At 36.8% G+C, this 18,432-nt stretch overlaps 2 protein-coding genes across 2 annotated transcripts in view; both read left to right on the top strand.

Moving 5' to 3' along the window:
* Window positions 1-6,508, top strand: part of tmtc2a (transmembrane O-mannosyltransferase targeting cadherins 2a) — a 31,912-nt gene extending 25,404 nt beyond the window's left edge. Inside the window, exons 4-12 of the mRNA XM_042721499.1 lie at window positions 64-178; window positions 1,183-1,268; window positions 1,423-1,607; window positions 1,750-1,828; window positions 2,770-2,891; window positions 4,540-4,621; window positions 5,067-5,165; window positions 5,411-5,490; window positions 5,708-6,508. Of these exons, the coding sequence (XP_042577433.1) occupies window positions 64-178; window positions 1,183-1,268; window positions 1,423-1,607; window positions 1,750-1,828; window positions 2,770-2,891; window positions 4,540-4,621; window positions 5,067-5,165; window positions 5,411-5,490; window positions 5,708-5,887 (1,028 nt within the window). The 3' untranslated portion in view covers window positions 5,888-6,508. The remainder of the gene's footprint in view (window positions 1-63; window positions 179-1,182; window positions 1,269-1,422; window positions 1,608-1,749; window positions 1,829-2,769; window positions 2,892-4,539; window positions 4,622-5,066; window positions 5,166-5,410; window positions 5,491-5,707) is intronic.
* The window catches only part of LOC122137105 (deleted in malignant brain tumors 1 protein-like), a 130,088-nt gene that overhangs the window by 92,797 nt on the left and 18,859 nt on the right, over window positions 1-18,432 (top strand). The gene's annotated exons all lie outside the window — the stretch shown is intronic.

Raw genomic sequence — 18,432 nt, forward strand, 5'->3', positions numbered from 1 at the left:
ATCAGATATGGTAGTACTGCCGAAGTAAATACTAGTGAAATTTATTTTGTTTGTTCCTTTTAGCTTGGGGTAACCTGGGTAATGTTCTGAAGAACAAGGGAAAGATGACTGAGGCAGAGAGAGCATATAGAAATGCTCTTTATTACCGTGGAAATATGGCAGATATGCTCTACAACCTGTGAGTACACAAACACAGACATGTTTTTTTATGCCACACTTAATATGTCTGAATGAGGTTGCATATATATCAAGATAAAATAAATGAATAAAAATATCCAACCTATTGGCTTCTGAAAACAAATGATACTAAACCTCTTTTCTTTCAGAAATAACTTCACCTTTTTGAGTCTTTTTCTAGCAGTGGTGATTTTTAGTGGATTTATCATGTTAATCATGAAAATGGTCTACTAATGTTTAACACCCAGAAGGTATCCAGATTTTTTTTTTCAAACGTTTTTTGCTTGTGTTAGCTAGATTAAAAATAAATGTATAAATAAATTTAATATGTAACATTAAACAAAAGTCTTGTTTTTTTTTTTGTTTGTTTTTTTCCCTTTCATTTCATTTTGTTTTGTGTTTTTTGTTTTGTTTTGTTTCATTTGGTGACCAGAAATAAGCAAAGTATTTTGGATGGTAGAATGCACAGCTCTCTTACTCTCTCTCTTACTGTATTCACAGGACAGTATTTGGGGGTGTTGGTTTTGTCAAGGTCATACAGCACTTTATCTGAGCCAGTTGTCAGTGGGAACTGCCAAAATCACATTAACATGGCGTGCAGGGCAACAGACATGAGCAGTTGTACACAATTATGGATATGTGCCATAATATTGCTCATTGCTCAAAACTACAGAGCATTTCATTTTTTTGAAGGTTGCCTCCAAAATTGCAAAGAATAGTTAAGATACTTTGTACTGGGAGAGTCATACTTAGCATTCAGAAAACGAGAGTTGGAGGTTAAGGAGCAGTGAAAGTGTTTGCTGTATCTCTCGCTCAGGGCTTGTGTATGTGACGGGATTTCATTAGTTCTTATTTGCAGGCTTTAAAAGGCATGAGACACCTCTAACATTCATTAACCCTGGAGAGGAGCCTCAATGCTTTGTCACATTCTGGTCCTTGTACCAACCTCTTACTTCACATGTAATTTCTCAAGCTTAAAAGCAATGTGTGCTTTATTTCATGCAGTGGTTTGCTGCTACAGGAGAGTGAGCGATTCTCCGAGGCTCTGCATTACTACAAACTGGCCATCGGGAGCAGACCGACTCTGGCCTGTGAGTTCAGCTTTTCAGTTTCACAATTTTGAACAAGCAAAGAGTCTGTTACTGGAGTAAATGTCTGTTTTCAGGCTTTCATTTGTACAAGTATGTGCAATTTTGTTTATTCAGTCTCTTTTTAATTACTTCTCCTTTTTGTCCTCTTGCACAGCTGCATACTTGAATGTGGGCATCATCCTGGTCTCCCAGGGGAATATCGAAGAGGCCAAGCGCACCTTTCACACTTGCGCTGACATCCCCGATGAGAACCTGAAGGACCCTCATGCCCACAAGAGCTCCGTCACCAGCTGCTTGTACAACCTCGGCAAACTGCTTCATGAGCAGGGCCAGCACGAGGTACAGTATTCATCAGTATCTGCATGCATTATCAGTTTAGATGGATGCAATCATGTTCTTGTTTGAATTGTTTCATGGTTGTTCTTAATTAACAGTTCTCATTGTCACATTATAACTGGTGGTTTTTATTTGTCGTCCTTAGGAGGCGCTGTCCATGTATAAAGAGGCTGTGCAGAAAATGCCACGACAGTTTGCGCCACAGAGTTTGTACAATATGATGGGTCAGTGTTTATTTCTCAGTGCATTCAGGTGTTTTTATCTGAGATTCAAAAACACTTACATAACACTCTAAATAAATTATTTGCATTTATATTAAGTCATTTAGCAGATGCTTTTATCCAAAGCGACTTACAAATGAACACAATATAAGCGATCAAAACTAACAAAAGACCAATAATATGTAAGTGCAATGACAAGTCTCGATTAGTCTAATGCAGTACATGTAGCAAGTTTAAAAAAAATTAAAATAAAACAAGTAGATAGGATAGAACAAAATAGAGAACGCTAGTGTTAGAAGGTCAAATTTCTTTTTAATAAAAAGAAAAGTAGTTAGATTAAAAAAGTTAATCGTGAATAGAGAATGCAAGTGTTATAGGGTCAAGAAAACAATTAAATAAAACAGAAATAGAATAGAGAGTGCTAGTGTTAGACAGTCAAGTGTGGATGGATGAGATGTGTTTTTAGCCATTTCTTGAAGATGCTGCTTGGATTGAGATGTCCTAAAATGTTTTTAGTGTTCTTCAGCACCCATATGTATATTTACACCATCGCCGATGTTTTTTTTTTCTATGCAGTTTTATACCACAGTACTCCTCCTCTACTTCTATTAGGATGAAAAAGACATCTGGAGATGTGACTGGAATCTGATACATAAATAATGTGCCCTTGTGTTACTGATTCAGTGTCCGGAGATGTGATGAGTTTACATTTATTTGTTTGGCAGATGCTTTTATCCAAAGTAACTTTAGAGTCCATTCAAGGTGTACTTTTTATTAACACATGCATTTCCTAGGGAGTAAAACACAGGGCCTTGGTATTGCAAAAGTTATCCATAACTCCTCAAACTCATCCCATGACATGCTTGTCTCTGCATTTGATTTGATGGCATGGAGTGCAAATAATTCTATGTAATTTTACACGTCCTTCTGACTTTGGCCCACAGGTGAGGCATATATGAGGCTGAATAATCTAGAGGAGGCAGGGCATTGGTACAGAGAGTCACTGAAGGCAAAACCTGACCATATTCCTGCCCACCTGACCTATGGAAAACTGCTGTCTGTCATGGTGAGTCAAGCTGACAAGAGCATTATTACCCCTTTGTGTTTGTGAGCTTTTCTTCTGCCAAACGGTCATTGTGAATAACATGTGGAAGATAAAACATAATAGTGGTGGTGTCTAAAAGTACGAGACCGCATTGAAAATCTGTAATTATAAAGTAAGATTTAAACCAAAAATGTAGTTATTTATTTACTTGCACTTAAAATTGCAATGGTTAAACCAAGAGTTATTATGTTATGTTTCGGTAAAATAGAAGCATTTTTACTAGTGGTCTCAGGCTTTTCTGCTGTATTTTTAACTCACTGTTGCTGTTATTAAATTTTAAATATGAATGTAAAAACCTGAAGCTAAATGGATTTGTGAAAGCATAATTTAATATTAAATAAATTCAGCTTTCATTTCAAACTTGAAAAGGGCAGACCATGTGGAAAGAAGAGTCCAAAGATACCTGGTTATTAAAATCATTCGAGTTACAGATGACCCTTCATTGGCCTCTTAATGCTGAGGTTTCTTTTAATTGCTTTGTCCTTGAGAGGAACATTAACACAAAAATGTCTCTCAGACATCAACATCACTGTTATGATGCCTTTAAAACATTTAAAAATCTGTATACACTGTATAATATAACAGTCGTCCAGTCGCTAGTGATATTTTCCTCTCTGACCACTATGATGTAAATGGAGAGGGGTGATGAAGAAAGGTCGAGCAGCTGCGTCCCCCCCCAGGACGTGATATCTCATATCCTCCCTCTAATCTGATTTAGGTTTGTGTCCCGGCACGACTGGTCAAGAGTCCAGACTGTTGCCTCAAACCTGTTTGCTTGCTTTAAATTCCCCTCACTGGCCTGTCCGCTTAATAAACAGCTTAAAACCAGTTATTATCCCTCAAGCACCGCGCTTAATGTAATTACTCTCTTTCCTTATTGAAAACAGGTTACTGGTGAACTTTTGACCAGCTGTCGAGGAACTGCAGTGTATTAGCTGGGTTACTCTGTGTCAAACGGTCAGGACAGCATCAGACAAAATGACTGAAGTTATGGCATGTTGTACTTGAACGATTCAGACATTTACTGTTCTGTTTTACTTTTCTGTCCAGCCTTGTGTTCCGAAGTCCGTTTTGAACTTCTATTGGAAATATGTCCATGAAAACCTCTAAAGCTAATTTAATGCTTTAGATCATAGATTAAGTCGCGGGTTGAGGCTAAAATAATAGCTTGTTTTGTATTTACCCTTTTGGATTCAAATCTGAAGCCATTTAGTGCTTTCTGAAACCTTGACTTATAGGCCTGTACATTTGATAAACGTTCTTGGATGTAGTTGAATGCTTTTCAGGAACCGTAGCAAAGGAGAGCATGAACAGCTTTCCAAGGTATTTCTTTATCCTCTTATCAGAAGTGTTTGCCACAGAACCGTTCAGTGAATTAAGCATAATATAACCTCGCTGCTTATGACAAGAACATATGCAAAGGTAACACTGAACTGTAAAGAAAGTGTACTTTATTAGAAAGTGTACTAACCATAAAAAGTTATACTTTCCCACACTTTGATAACGTCTAGCATCATATATAGCACAGATTTAAAGGATCTGGTTATGATTGTGTCCCTTCATTAATAATGTTGGGTGCAGGTGTAATTATTTCTTAATTTCTCCACAGGGACAGAAGTCTGAAGCAGAGCATTACTTCCTGAAGGCAATAGAGCTGGATCCTGCTAGAGGAAACTGCTATATGCATTACGGTACAATCTGCTTTCTGATTGGTTTGCTTCACTTCTAATTTGTTTGATAAACTGTTTAAATGCACTTAACATTTTATATGATAGTGTCTTTAAATATTCCACCATTTATCTTTTTTAATTTTTTAATAAAATGTATTATTATTATTATTATTATTAAAGAGTTTTTTTTCCTGTTTATTATTATTATACAGAATTTGTCAATAAATGTTTTTAGAATTCTTTTAAGAATATTATATATTGTTATTATTTTTATATACTGATATATTGATTTTTATATACTGAGGTTAACAATGCCTCATGTCCTTCATCCTCCACTCTTCCTTTCTTTGTCTCTCATATCTGCACTGAGCTCTGACTGTTCGACCTGTGGGCTTCTGTCCTGCTGTGTTTGAGTTGTTTTCAATCCTGTGAGCTCCTCTTTCTTTCTTTCTTTCTTGTCTGTCAGGTCAGTTTCTGCTGGAAGAGTCTCGTCTGGGAGAGGCAGCAGCGATGGCTCAGAAAGCTGCAGAGCTGGACAGTTCTGAGTTTGACGTGGTGTTCAGCAAACCCAAAACTACATCTGCACAATTTTAGTTTCAGGAGGTTTGGAGATGGACTCCACTTGTTTCATCCACAGCTACTTGCCAAATACTGATTTTCTATTGTCAAACACTTGTTGTTGTTAATACCATACTTCTATTGTCTAACACTTGTCAAACACTAGTAATAATAATAATAATAATAATAATAATAATAATAATAATAATACAATATTTTATTACTAATAAAGTAGTAATAATAACTTAATGTGTTTGTTTGTCCACAGACAGGCCAGTCTGAATGATGCAGCTGAAAGGTATTATGGGAAGGCAGCTAATTTAAGACCTGATGTAAGTACCTTCTGTAGCCACTCTATTAGATGTTATGAAGTGACCTGGCAGAACTGATTCTTTTACATGCATTAAATATTTAATAACAAAATTAAAGCACCATATTCCATCATACTTGTCAGATTTGTATACTTTTCTTTTATTTTTAAACCAAATTATTTGGCCATCTTTATCCTGATTATCTGTTTCTGTGTCTCTTTCTTTCTTGTTTTCCCAGTATCCAGCAGCTCTGATGAATCTCGGGGCAATCCTCCATCTTAATGGGAAGCTGAAGGAAGCTGAGAGCAACTACCTCCGTGCGCTACAGCTCAAACCAGACGACCTCATCACTCAGTCCAACCTCCACAAACTCTGGAACGTCATGCAGAAACAGGGTCTACGAGCCTCCGGGACGTGATCTGCTGCTGGGACATCTGCTGATTATTTCTTCTTTGGACATCTGATGTAGTTTGAGCTGGAATTTTGTGCTGATTCAGTGCTTATGGACAGATGTTGGTGGAACTGGTAGAAACTTGAACTAGTCTGCAGGATGAGAGTGAAGATGGAGAGGTTCTGCTTTGGACAGTAAAGACCCCTAAGAGTGTAAAAGAAACATAAGTGGACACAAACACATGAGAGATGGTGTTTGCAGCATGCTGGATTGTATTCTTCTGAGAGCACTGACCTGGATGAATTTCAGTGATGATTTTTTTTCCCCTGCCCTGACTTATAAATGCACAAGGCTAAATATGTCATCTGTAACTCACACTGTTTTATGTCTCTTATTTTTCTTTAATGACTTTAAAAAAGGTTTAGATTGTCAATATGCTGATATTTAAATGCCGCCTCTTAATTTATTGTTGGTGAATCAACGATTTGTCACCTACAAGGGTTGTTAATAGAACTGTAAACCTCAATGTCTGCCATCACTCAGACCTCAGTTTATTATGAGGCACTATTATGTAGTCCTACTTTTAATTTCAGGCTTTTTACCAAAACATTTTACCACAATAAAATATACATTTGACCAGAAAAAAAAACCTAATTGAGAGTGTTTGTTGTAAAAAAAATAAAAATACAAAACAAAAGTGTGTGTGTGTGTGTGTGTGTGTGTGTGTGTGTATGTGTGTGACACACACTGAGAACATATACACACACATACACACACACACACACACACACAACACACACCACACACACACACACACACACAGCAGTTCTCTTCCAGTAAGCCTTCAACATTGCTCATACAAGCGCAAGACGCTTGTAGGCGCGGTTCTGTAATAAATGTTTTACTGCCATCTGTTGGAAGACTAATGCAATACCGTGTGAAATACGCCGCGTCTTAATAAGTAGGTTTTTGCTGCCATCTTGTGGGTGAGCAACACATTGTCACATTCAACGCACAAGCCTATGTACTGTATAATTGCTATAGTGACTGCAAGCTTTCTATTTACAGTTTAAGATACTGATTTGTGTGGTTTTGCCATTTTTAAACAATAACCTTAAAACTGAATGTGCAATTTATAAAATTGAAAAAACAATAATTAAACCCAATGCCAGACTGTGTAACAGGGATGCAAATTTATCTTAAATTTGGGATTTTTGGAATTATATTTTTTTTTAGTTAGATTCTGATAAATTCATTTAAGTCATTTTTAAACATAATTATTATTTCATTAATTATTTGGTTAACATAATTGAATGGTCGAGGTTAATGATTGCAGGCAACACTATAGAGAAATAGACTACTCCTATAGAGACATATAGAGAAATTGAAATAATTACTTGTTTTCACATTATGCTGTAGAACTGTTTTGCTGGGTGTCAAACATTTGTAAAGAAGCTTATTGTATTTGTTGTAAGAGGAAATCATATGGTAATATGTCTCAAGTGAGCAGTTATCAGTCTCTGTATCTCAGCAGGTGTTGATGCTGTAAATATTCTGGAGTGCTTCCTCTCTGCGATCTTTCAAGTCTCCTGTATGATGTGCTACTATTTTTGCCTTTGGCAGTAGTGTGTGCACATCCTCACTAAAGAGTCTCTACATAGTGGTGGAGGAGGAGTCCTTTTCAGCGCTGACGTTCTTTTGATATACTGTATATGGTGAAAATTAAAAATATCTCTTCTGATTTGTCACTCAAGCTCTTTGCTGGTTTCCTCTGTTCTGTCTAATAAGGTAATGATGCACTTGATTGGAAAGTTTTGGGGCTTGTTCTCTTTCTTTAGGGGGCTGACAGGAGCTAGTTTCTTCAGTGTGTTTGATGGAGCAGAGGAGAAACTTGTGCTGCGTTGATGAAATAGTGGGTCGAGCAGGAGAAGATAATGGAGAGCTGTCTAATTCTGATCTTTCTGATAAAACTGATCAATGCCGGTAAGTCAGAGGAAAATAATCACATCTCTCACATTTATTTTCAATATTTCACTGCAGCTCAATGGTGTCTAACTTCCATATATTATCTATATTTTGTGCATTTATTAATGTATTTATTTGAGCTGTTATTTTCTTTCTCGTTTTTTTTTCTTTCTTTGTCCTCCTGCTCCTTTTTTCTGATGTTGGTCTGTTAATTATCTGTTGAACAAATAGATGCAAATGTAAGGCTGGTTGGTGGTCACAGTCGCTGTGCTGGTAGAGTGGAGGTTCTTCATAGAGGTCAATGGGGAACAGTGTGTGACGCTGGTTGGGATTTGGCTGATGCTGCAGTGGTGTGTAGAGAGCTGGACTGTGGAGAACCGGTAGATGCTCTGTATAATGCTCATTTTGGGCCAGGATCAGGAACAATCTGGATGAGTTTTGACCTTTGTAGGGGATCAGAATCTACATTAAAGAAGTGTGGATCATCACCATGGCGTTTTTATGACTGTGAGCATAGTAAAGACCCTGGAGTCATCTGCTCAGGTGAGCTGTTCCATATTCAAGTTCAATTCATTTTTTAAGCAGATTTATAATAAGCAAACAAGGCTGACCAAAGTGCTGTACATACTGAACCAAATACAAACATAAAACAAATCAAATCTATAGTTCGTACATATACTACCGGTCAAAAGTTTGAGATCAGTAAGACTTGTAATGTTTTTAAAGAAGTCTCTTATGCTCATCAAGGCTGTATTTATTTGATAAAAAATACAGAAAAAAAAACAATAATCTTGCAAAATGTTATTACAATATAAAATAATGGTTTCTGTTTTAATATCCTTTAAAATATAATTTATTTCTGTGATGCAAAGCTGAATTTCCATCAGCCATTACTCCAGTATAAAGTGTCACATGATCCTTAAGAAATCATTCTAATATGCTGATTTATTATTAGAATTATACAGCTGTGCTGCCAAATATTTTTTGGAAACTGCAATACTTTTTTCAGGATTCTTTGATGAATAAAAGGTTAAAAAGAACAGCATTTATTCAAAATATAAATAACAATATAAATCTTTGCTATCACTTAACAATTTAACACATTCTTGCTGAATAAAAGTTTTATCTTCTTAAAAAAAAAAAGAAAGAATAAAAATGTACTGACTCCAAACTTTTGAACTGTAGTGTATATTTTTAGAAAAGATTTCTATTTTAAATAAATGTTCTTCTTTTTAACTTTTTTTTTTCATCAAAGAATCCTGAAAAAAGTATCACAGGTTCCAAAAAATATTAAAGGGATACTCCACTCCAAAATGAAAATCTTGTCATTAATCACTTACCCCCATGTCGTTCCAAACTCATAGAAGCTTGGTTCGTCTCCAGAACACAATTTAAGATATTTTGGAAGAAAACCGGGAGGCTTACAGTACTGTATGTCTGTCCCATAGACTGCCAAGTAAGTTACACTGTCAAGTTCCAGAAAAGCATCATCAGAATAGTCCATCTGCCATCAGTGGTTGACACAGAAGAGCGTAAGCTGTGCGTACAGCTCATATTCTCCAAAATAGCACTACACTGATGTGGAGAGACACAGAGGAGACAAACTGTTGAATAAAGTCGTTATTTTTGTTTTATTCGCATACAAAAAGTATTCTCGTCGCTTCATAACATTACGGTTGAATCACTGATTACAGATGAACTATTCTAATGATGCTTTTCATACTTTTCTGGACCTTGACATAACAAACTACTCAGCATAATATACAGACACAAACAAGCCTCCCGGTTTTCTTCCAAAATATGTTAAATTGTGTTCTGAAGATGAACAAAGCTTTTACGGGTTTAGAATGAAATGGGGGTAAGTGATTAATGACAAAATTTTCATTTTGGAGTGGAGTATCCCTTTAAGCAGCACTACAGTTTCCATAATAAATCAGCATATTTGAATAATTTCTGAAGGATCATGTGACACTGAAGACTGGAGAAATTATGCAGAAAATTCAGCTTCGCATCACATTAATAAATTAGATTTTAATGTATATTAAAATAGAAAAATTTTATTTTATTATCATAAAAATATTTCACAATATTAATTTTTTCCCCTGTATTTTTGATCAAATAAATGCAGCCTTTTTTTCCCTGTATTTTTGATCAAATAAATGCAGCCTTGATGAGCATAAGAAACTCCTGTAAAAAACATAAAAAATTGTTGATTGACTGGTAGTGTATATAGAAAAAAAATATCTGAACCTTCTACAACCACAATTCCAGAGACATTGGGATGTTTTGTAAAATGCATCTGTGATTTTTGTTAATTCTCTAACTTTTATTTAATTGACAATCTCTGGATCATGGCTCATGGCTATGTGTCAAATTTCATGAGATGAGTGCCAAACAAATCAAAAACACATTCCGCAAAGCAAAATTGCAAATAATTTAGGTCTTTCTCCAAGTACCATACATAATATTGTGAAAGGATTCAAGGAACCCAGAGAAATTACAATACATGTAGGGCAAAGCAGTAAGACCTCAGTTGAATGTGCTTGACCTTTGAGCTCTCAGATGGTATTGCATAAGAAACCATCATGCGGTGTGGTGTTAAATATAGCCACATGGGCTCAGGAGGACTTCAGAAAACTGCTGTCATTTACCACAGTCTGCTGCTGCATCAAGAAATGCAACTTGAATATCTGTTTCTCTAGGAGAAAGATATACATCAATTCTATGCAGTAATGCTGCCGGGTTCTCTGGGCCAGTGTTAATCTCAGATACAGTAGTTAAGAAGACAGTGGGAATGTGTGCTGTGCTCAGACGAGTCCACATTTCAACTTGTTTCCGGAAAAAAATGGATTTTGAGTTCTCAGTCCCAAAGACCAAAGGGAACATCCAGAATTTCATTGGCGACAGAAACAAAAGCAAACGTCTGTCATGGTATGGGGGTGCAGCAGAGCAAACGGCATGGGTGACTGGCATATGTGCGAAGGTACTATTGACATGGATGCATATATTAGGATTGTACAGAGATATATACTGCATTCAAGATGATGTCTTTCATGGGAAGTCCATGGTTATTAGATCAAGACAATACCAGCTCTCATTCTGCATGTGCTACAATAGCATGGTTTTGTAGAGACATGTCTCCAATAGAAATTGTATGACCAGTCACGAAAAGGAGAATCAGACAACGACGATCACAGACTGCTTAGCTTCTGAAGTCTTGTATCATGCAAGACTGGACAAAATTTTGCTTGCAAAACTTAATTAGTATCCTCAATTCCAAAACAATGAAACATTGTAATTAAAAGGAATGTTGATGTGTCAGTGCTAAACATGCCTCTTTCCCAACTTTTTTGGAGTATGTTGCCACCATCAAAATCAAAATTTGTTCATATTTACAAAATACATTTACGTTGGTCAGTAAAAACTTTTGGAAATCTTTTCTTTGTACTTTTGTCAATTAAATGAAAGTTAAAGAGAATGAACAAATCATAGATTCTTGATTTTATTGCATTTTACAAAATGTCCCAACTTCTCTGGAATTGGGGTTATAGAAACATCTAATAGTGCAATAGCTATGAGGTTGCTTCAGAGTAAAAAAATAAATACATCTAAATCTGACAAATACATTTTCTGTAAATCTATTATTGTTGATGATGTTATTTGTATTAAAAACTATTTAAATTATTTTGTTGTCTTATTTAGAAGTCAGGCTGGTTGGAGGTTCTCACTGCTCTGGGAGGTTAGAGATACTTCATGATCAGACGTGGATGTCAGTGTGTGATGCTGTCTTTGACCAGCAGGATGCAGAGGTTGTGTGTAGAGAGCTTGGACTGTGGGGCTCCTGTACAGGTGCTGGGAGCAGCTGCTTTTGACAAAGGAGTCACTCAGATGTGGACACAAGAGATTCAGTGCAGAGGAAATGAGTCTCAGATTCACCTCTGTCCAACATCACCATCACATAAAAACAACTGTTCCAATGAAAACAGTGTTGGACTAGTGTGTGCAGGTTAAAACTAAAATCTTCTGAAAGTAAATATATAAGATACAGTGTTCTTCGTTATTATTGGTATCCTTGGTAAATATGAGCAAAACACGCAATGGAAAAAATTATTTGCTCTTTTCTTTTGGTTTTTCCATCAAAATATGAATAAAAAATGTAAAAACTAAAATAATTGTAAGACAAACTCAAATATGTTTTGTACACATTTTATTTAATAATTTGAGCAAAGTTAGATACAGAGGTCCATGTATGTGGAATCTCTTCTTCAGCTTATTCCACAGTAAGGTTGGGTCACAGGACTGGAGTAGCTACGGCAAAACTTTCATTTTGTGCTTAGTGGATAATTGATTAATCAATCTATCTACCTGTCCTTATCATTTGAATTTCCTGTTAGATTTAAACACATCCCAGTTTAAACCGTACAATAAACCCACCTGTTATATTGAATTATTATAAATAAAAGAAAAAGAAAAGAAAAAAATTCCATATGACAAACTGTAATCAGTCTATCAGTGTTTTTGGACTTTTTTTTGGACTCCAGAACAGGTTGTGGGCATGTAGGTGTGATCAAGTGTGATCATAGTTTTAGAGACTTACTGACCCCAAGACTGAAGTAGCATTGCAATTCCCCAGCTGGAATCTTTGGAGATGCTTTAATCACAAATTATCCCTCTTTCTGTGTGTGAGGCATATATATACGTCCTCTTTCAAGGCAATTGATAACATCTCAGTTGAGCCAAGGTTGTTGTTGTTTTTTTTTTTGTTGTTTTTTTTTTGCCCTTTTGCTACTAATACTACATTCTACTCGCTGCTGTGTGTGTGCACCTGGATAAGTTAAAAGCAGAGGACAAATTCCAAGTATGGGTTAACATACTTGACCACACATAACGTCAGTTTCACTTTTTCATTTAATTATTTATTTTATTTGTTAGGTTTATTTAAGTTGAATGTTAGATTTGATAATGTTTTAAAGTAAGGACTAAATGAATAAACTCAAGATATTTTTCACAGATCGTTTTATTTACCAAGGATGCTAATATTAGCGGAAAGTGCTATACTGCAAGTATAGAGCCCTTCAATTCAGCCCGGGCCCGACCGGCCCCGACTTTTTTACACCCCTCGAGCCGGGCTTCGGGCCAATTTTCACATCATAGTTCAGACGCAGGCTGGGCCTTGGGCATGTTTTAGGCTTCTCCTTATTTTTATATTTTAAATATCCATCAATTAGTGATGAAAAAACAACACGAGACCGTGCTACCGCGACTGTCAAGAGTGACTCGACGGTGTTTATTGTCCCGCCAGCAGCAGCGCAGCTGAAGAGTTCTGCGTTCAAATACATGTAATAGGCTTAAGCTTGCGCAAAGTTATTACCATAAATGTGATGGGGGGAAATAGTAAGGAGATATTTGTATTATTTACTAATAAACTAGTGTTTTCTGAGTCTGTGTTCTATAAGGATGAATTTGCTGATCCTGACTCGCCATCTCCTCATTAGACGCGCCTTTAGAGGAAGTGCATCTTTACGGATTATGATTATAATGAAAGAGTTTTTGTTTTCGATTTGTTTCGTTAAGTAATCATTTAAATCTTTCTATAGATATATTTATCATGTCTGTGAGGCATGTTTTCACTGAGTTTCGGTTCATTTTTGTATTCCTGTTAAAGACCAGACGGCAGAAAGCACATCATGTTTGTTTTCTTTATTCTATAAAAGCACAACTTTTTGTTGATATTGTGAGTGCACACAAATAAAAATAGAGCCTTTGCAGTTACGAATGATTACTTTTACCTTTAAGAGCAAAAAATTACGGCATATCCACTGAAAAAAAAATGCAAGTGATCGTGCTGGCGCCTCCATCTTCTGAAGTGTCTACGCACAAACTATTGGATATAGCGCACATTTATCTAGGCTTGAACTGTTTTATGTCTATAGATTTTATTTTAGGCAAGTCGTGATGATTTGAGAAGGCTAAATTTATCAAACATAGGCTCACTGTCTGCCACTGGCTGCTTGATCGTTACTTAAAAAAAACTAAAACTTATATTTAACCAACAAAAAATGGCCAAACGTTTTTCTAAATTAACTTCATGAAAAAAATGAAACTAAATATAATCACTTTGCTATTACATACAAAACTGAACTATTTTAATAGCTGAAACAGTAGTATTAACTGTTTAGGGAGAAGGTGGGGAGGGGAAAAGACGGGCTCGGGCCGGTAATTCTGATAAGCTGAATCAGGCTAGGGCCAAAATTTGAGGCCCGTGCAGGGCTCTAATTGCAAGTGTTTTTCCACATTGTCTAATTATTATATCTTGATTTTTTTTTTCTTTTCTTTTTAATATCTTATTCTTTCTGTTCTATATACAGACCGCTCGAATGTGAGGTTGGTTGGTGGTCACAGTCGCTGTGCTGGTAGAGTGGAGCTTCATCATAAAGGCCAGTGGGGAAGAGTGTGTGGTGAGTCATGGGATTTGGTTGACGCTGCAGTGGTGTGTAGAGAGCTGGACTGATCAGAGAAACCATAAAAGAACCTTCCTGCGGTGCTCACTTTGGATCAGGATCCGGAAAACTCTGGATGAGATCTGTCCCGTGTACTGGATCAGAGTCAGCACTAAAGAACTGTGCGGCATGACTGTGGTCCTGCCATAAATGCTGTACTGATCTACACACTTAAACATATCTAAAAATGTATTCTAAATTTTTAAAATAACACACTTTTAACATAAGTAAAATGATCTAAATTGTGACATGATTTATATTGCAAGAAAGTGTACCAGTATTTTTATTTTTTATTTTTTTTATGATAAATAATGTCCATGTCTAAAATAAGCAGACATGCATATGTATTGATAGGCTATCACATTATAATGAAGTAAAATTTATTAACATTCAGTTTCATGAACTAACAAAAAAACATACTGTTATTAATCTAAGAAAATTACATATTTTATGTCAGGTTGACAAATACCCTCTGAGAGTATTTTCATTTGCATTTGGCAGACTGCGTTGAAGGCATACATTTTTATCGGTTTAAGCATGGTAATCTTGCTAGAAATCAAACCCATGATCTTGGTGTTGCTAGCACCATGCAACTATTTAAAATATATTTTAAATAATAATGTATATATATTATATAGTTATAGTTATAATACTATTTATAATATTCATATTTTAATAAAGAAAATTTAAAAAAGTAGTTGTTAAATATAGTTTTAAAAACCAGATGTTCTCATGTTTGTTTTTGTTGTAATGTGGGAGAGGTATTTATGTTAAAATACTTCTCACTCAGTGTGTGAAACCAATTAGGGTCAATTTGACATGCACCATACAAATCTTATTGAATACAATATTAGAGTCATGCATGATATTTTGAGGGAGAAAAACTGAAATAGTGTTTTCTTGTAAAACATTCTCCAATAATATTTTTGTTTACAAATTCAAAGTAATTTTTACAGCATACATAAACATTTTAAACACACCAGTTTGTTTAAATTAATATTAATACATTGATGAACAAGTCAGAATTAAAATGTATAAAATCAGTATATTTAACTTGGATTTATTAAATATATTTAATATTTACCTAGATCAATAAATGTTTTAAAATAATGGTGTACAGTACATAACTTGGTCATGCTACATAATGCATTGATACTAAAAATATTTTATTACCTTTCTGGACGTGGACAGTATACCGTACATACATTTTCAATGGAGGGACAGAAAGCTCTCGGACTTAATCTAAAATATCTTAAACAAATTTCCAAAAAATAAAATAGTAAAAATCAACGTATTATACTGATCAAGCCTCAGTTTAAATAATATACTTATTAAGATTAACTTAGATCTATGAATGTTTTAAAATAATCTTAGATCTATGAATGTTTTAAAATAATGTTGTTCATTATTAGGTTACCATCATGACTGAAATGATGATAATACGCTGAACCTTATTACAAAGTGTTACCAGTGTTTCTTTTTTCCCCTCTTTTTTTCAGAAGTCAGGCTGGTTGGAGGTTCTCGCTGCTCTGGGAGATTAGAGATACTTCATGATCAGACGTGGATGTCAGTGTGTGACGCTGTGTTTGACCAGCAGGATGCAGAGGTTGTGTGTAGAGAGCTGGACTGTGGGGCTCCTGTACAGGGTGCTGGGAGCAGCTGCTTTTGACAAAGGAGACACTCAGATGTGGACACAAGAGATTCAGTGCAGAGGAAATGAATCTCAGATTCACCACTGTCCAACATCAACATCACATAAAAACAAATGTTCACATGATGGTGATTTTGGACTGCTGTGTGCAGGTTGGAATGAATTTCCTTTAAGGAAAATACTTTTTTTTTTAAATGTACTTCTCTGTGTTTCTTCGTATTTCTTTGTGTCATTCTCTTTATTCTCAATATGCAGACCATGTGAAAGTAAGGTTGGTTGGTGGTAACAGTCGCTGTGCTGGTAGAGTGGAGGTTCATCACAGACGTCAGTGGGGAACAGTTTGTGTGTGGGTCAGTTCTGGGATATGGCTGATGCTGCAGTGGTGTGTAGAGAGCTTGGCTGTGGAGAACCTGTAGATACTCTAAATGATGCTCAGTTTGGACAAGGAGCAGGACCAATCTGGTTGAGTGCTGTCAAGTGTACTGGATCAGAATTGACACTGAAGAACTGTGTGTCATCAGGACGGGGAAGACAAAAGCTGTTATTCTAGTGGAAATGCTGGAGTCCATCTGTTCAGGGTAAACTTATTCAAACCTTTCCTCAGCTAACTACCTTAAATCAACCTCTCATATTTTTTTATTAACTGTTTTATTTCCAAATTTTAAATGTGGTTTTCTTTTTAACATTAAAGGGGTCATATGATGCTGCTAAAAAGAACATTATTTTGTGTATTTGGTGTAATGCAATGTGTTTATGCGGTTTAAGGTTAAAAAAAACTGTACATTATTGTTTCTCTTCTATGCCCCGCCTTTCTGAAACGCGTTGATTTTTAGAAGGCTCATCGCTCTGAAAAGAGAGGTGTGTTGAGATTGGCCTGCTATCCAGTGCGTTGTGATTGGCCGCATGACTTAAGCATGTGACGGAAATGTTATGCCCCTCAACATATTGGGATGCCTTGTCCAGCCGGAGAGATGAGACATAAGCATTAAAATCCATTATAAACATGATATAAACATGATTTCTAGTCATGTCTTCTTTTGGAAGGCCAAACAAAGTAGTTCCCTTTCGATTCGGTCACTCTACATTGCTATGGGAATTACCCTTTTCTCCAAACAGTACTGAAGCCTTATTGAATCACGCCAGTGAAACTGGCCAATGGCGTTCAAGCGCGCGAAATATGAGCGGCCCCCCACTCTATATAAAACCGCGCTTGTACGTCATCCATTCAGAATTTTTTTTCTTCAGCCAACCTTCTACGAGAAGTAAGAAGCCTATCAACAAGACTACTCACCGTGATCTACACGCTGCAGTGGACATGCCTTCTCTTCCCCTGCTGTGTTCTGGTGAGCATCACGCCCACGCAAAAGCGGCGCTTGGGGGGTCGGACTGCCCCCACCACTGTGGAGATATGAGCCTCCAGACTCTCAAGCTCCATGTGCCCATCATCCAAGGGGATGAACTCGCCCAACAAGACCTGCTGCACTCTTCCTCTGCAGCCTCTTGGAGCCAAGGAGGAAAGTGACGTGAGCTTCTGATGCAGATTTTTTCAAGGTCAGGTGACGAACCCATGCCGGCTCAGTGCCCACACGCTCCTCACCCCACTGCTGCAGGTCCCCTTCAAAGGAGCTTAATAGACTGCTGTTCTCCGCCCCTCCCCCATCGCTCAAGATGTGGTGTCCTTCGGTGCCATGCAGGGTGCTGAAGAAGAGGATGATGCCATTTCGGTGGCAGCATCTGTGAGAGAGGAGTGGTCTAACAGTCCGCTGGATTACACTGAGCCCCACGGCAGCGTCGCGGGGGACCTCCATTATAGTGATGTCGAGCTCCTTAGCGTCCTGTCCAAGGCAATTGATGAGCTCGGTTTGGAGTGGGCGCCTCCTACTGAACCAGCCAGAAGCCATTAGAAGATAATGAAGGGAGACGTGAAAAACGGACATCGCATTGTTTTCATATGGATTACTTTATCACAGAATATTTGTTTTCAGCAGCACTTGTTTAGTTTAAAAGTAGACATGTCAGGCTTTCTATAGATATCTCTCTCATGTCTCTGTGTTGAGTATTCACTGAGTTACAGTTCATTTTAGTGACGCGATTGTAAATGAAGATCAGCGCAGACAAAGGCTGCAGACAGCACTCCTTGTTTGTTATCTTTATTTTATAAGTGCACAAAGTTTTGTTGTTATTATGTCTGTATACAAAAAGAAGTAGACCCTTTACTGATTCGATTGATGTATTGCTCTTATCTGTACGATCAAAACTGAAAGTGTACTTTAAGTTCTTTTCGGGGTTATCAGGAGAAAATACCCCAAAACGCGTATACGCATTAATCAACTCCAGAGGGTTAAACTCCCCCCATTGCCGCTCATCTCTGTCCTTCAGCCGCAGTGAACTGGAGAGTGAACAACGCGCCTCTCCCCTCTGAACCTTGCCGCGGCGCGCCACTGCAAACTTCACTC

Source organism: Cyprinus carpio, chromosome B4, assembly GCF_018340385.1.
Source record: "Cyprinus carpio isolate SPL01 chromosome B4, ASM1834038v1, whole genome shotgun sequence".
Classification (NCBI taxonomy): Eukaryota; Metazoa; Chordata; class Actinopteri; order Cypriniformes; family Cyprinidae; genus Cyprinus; species Cyprinus carpio.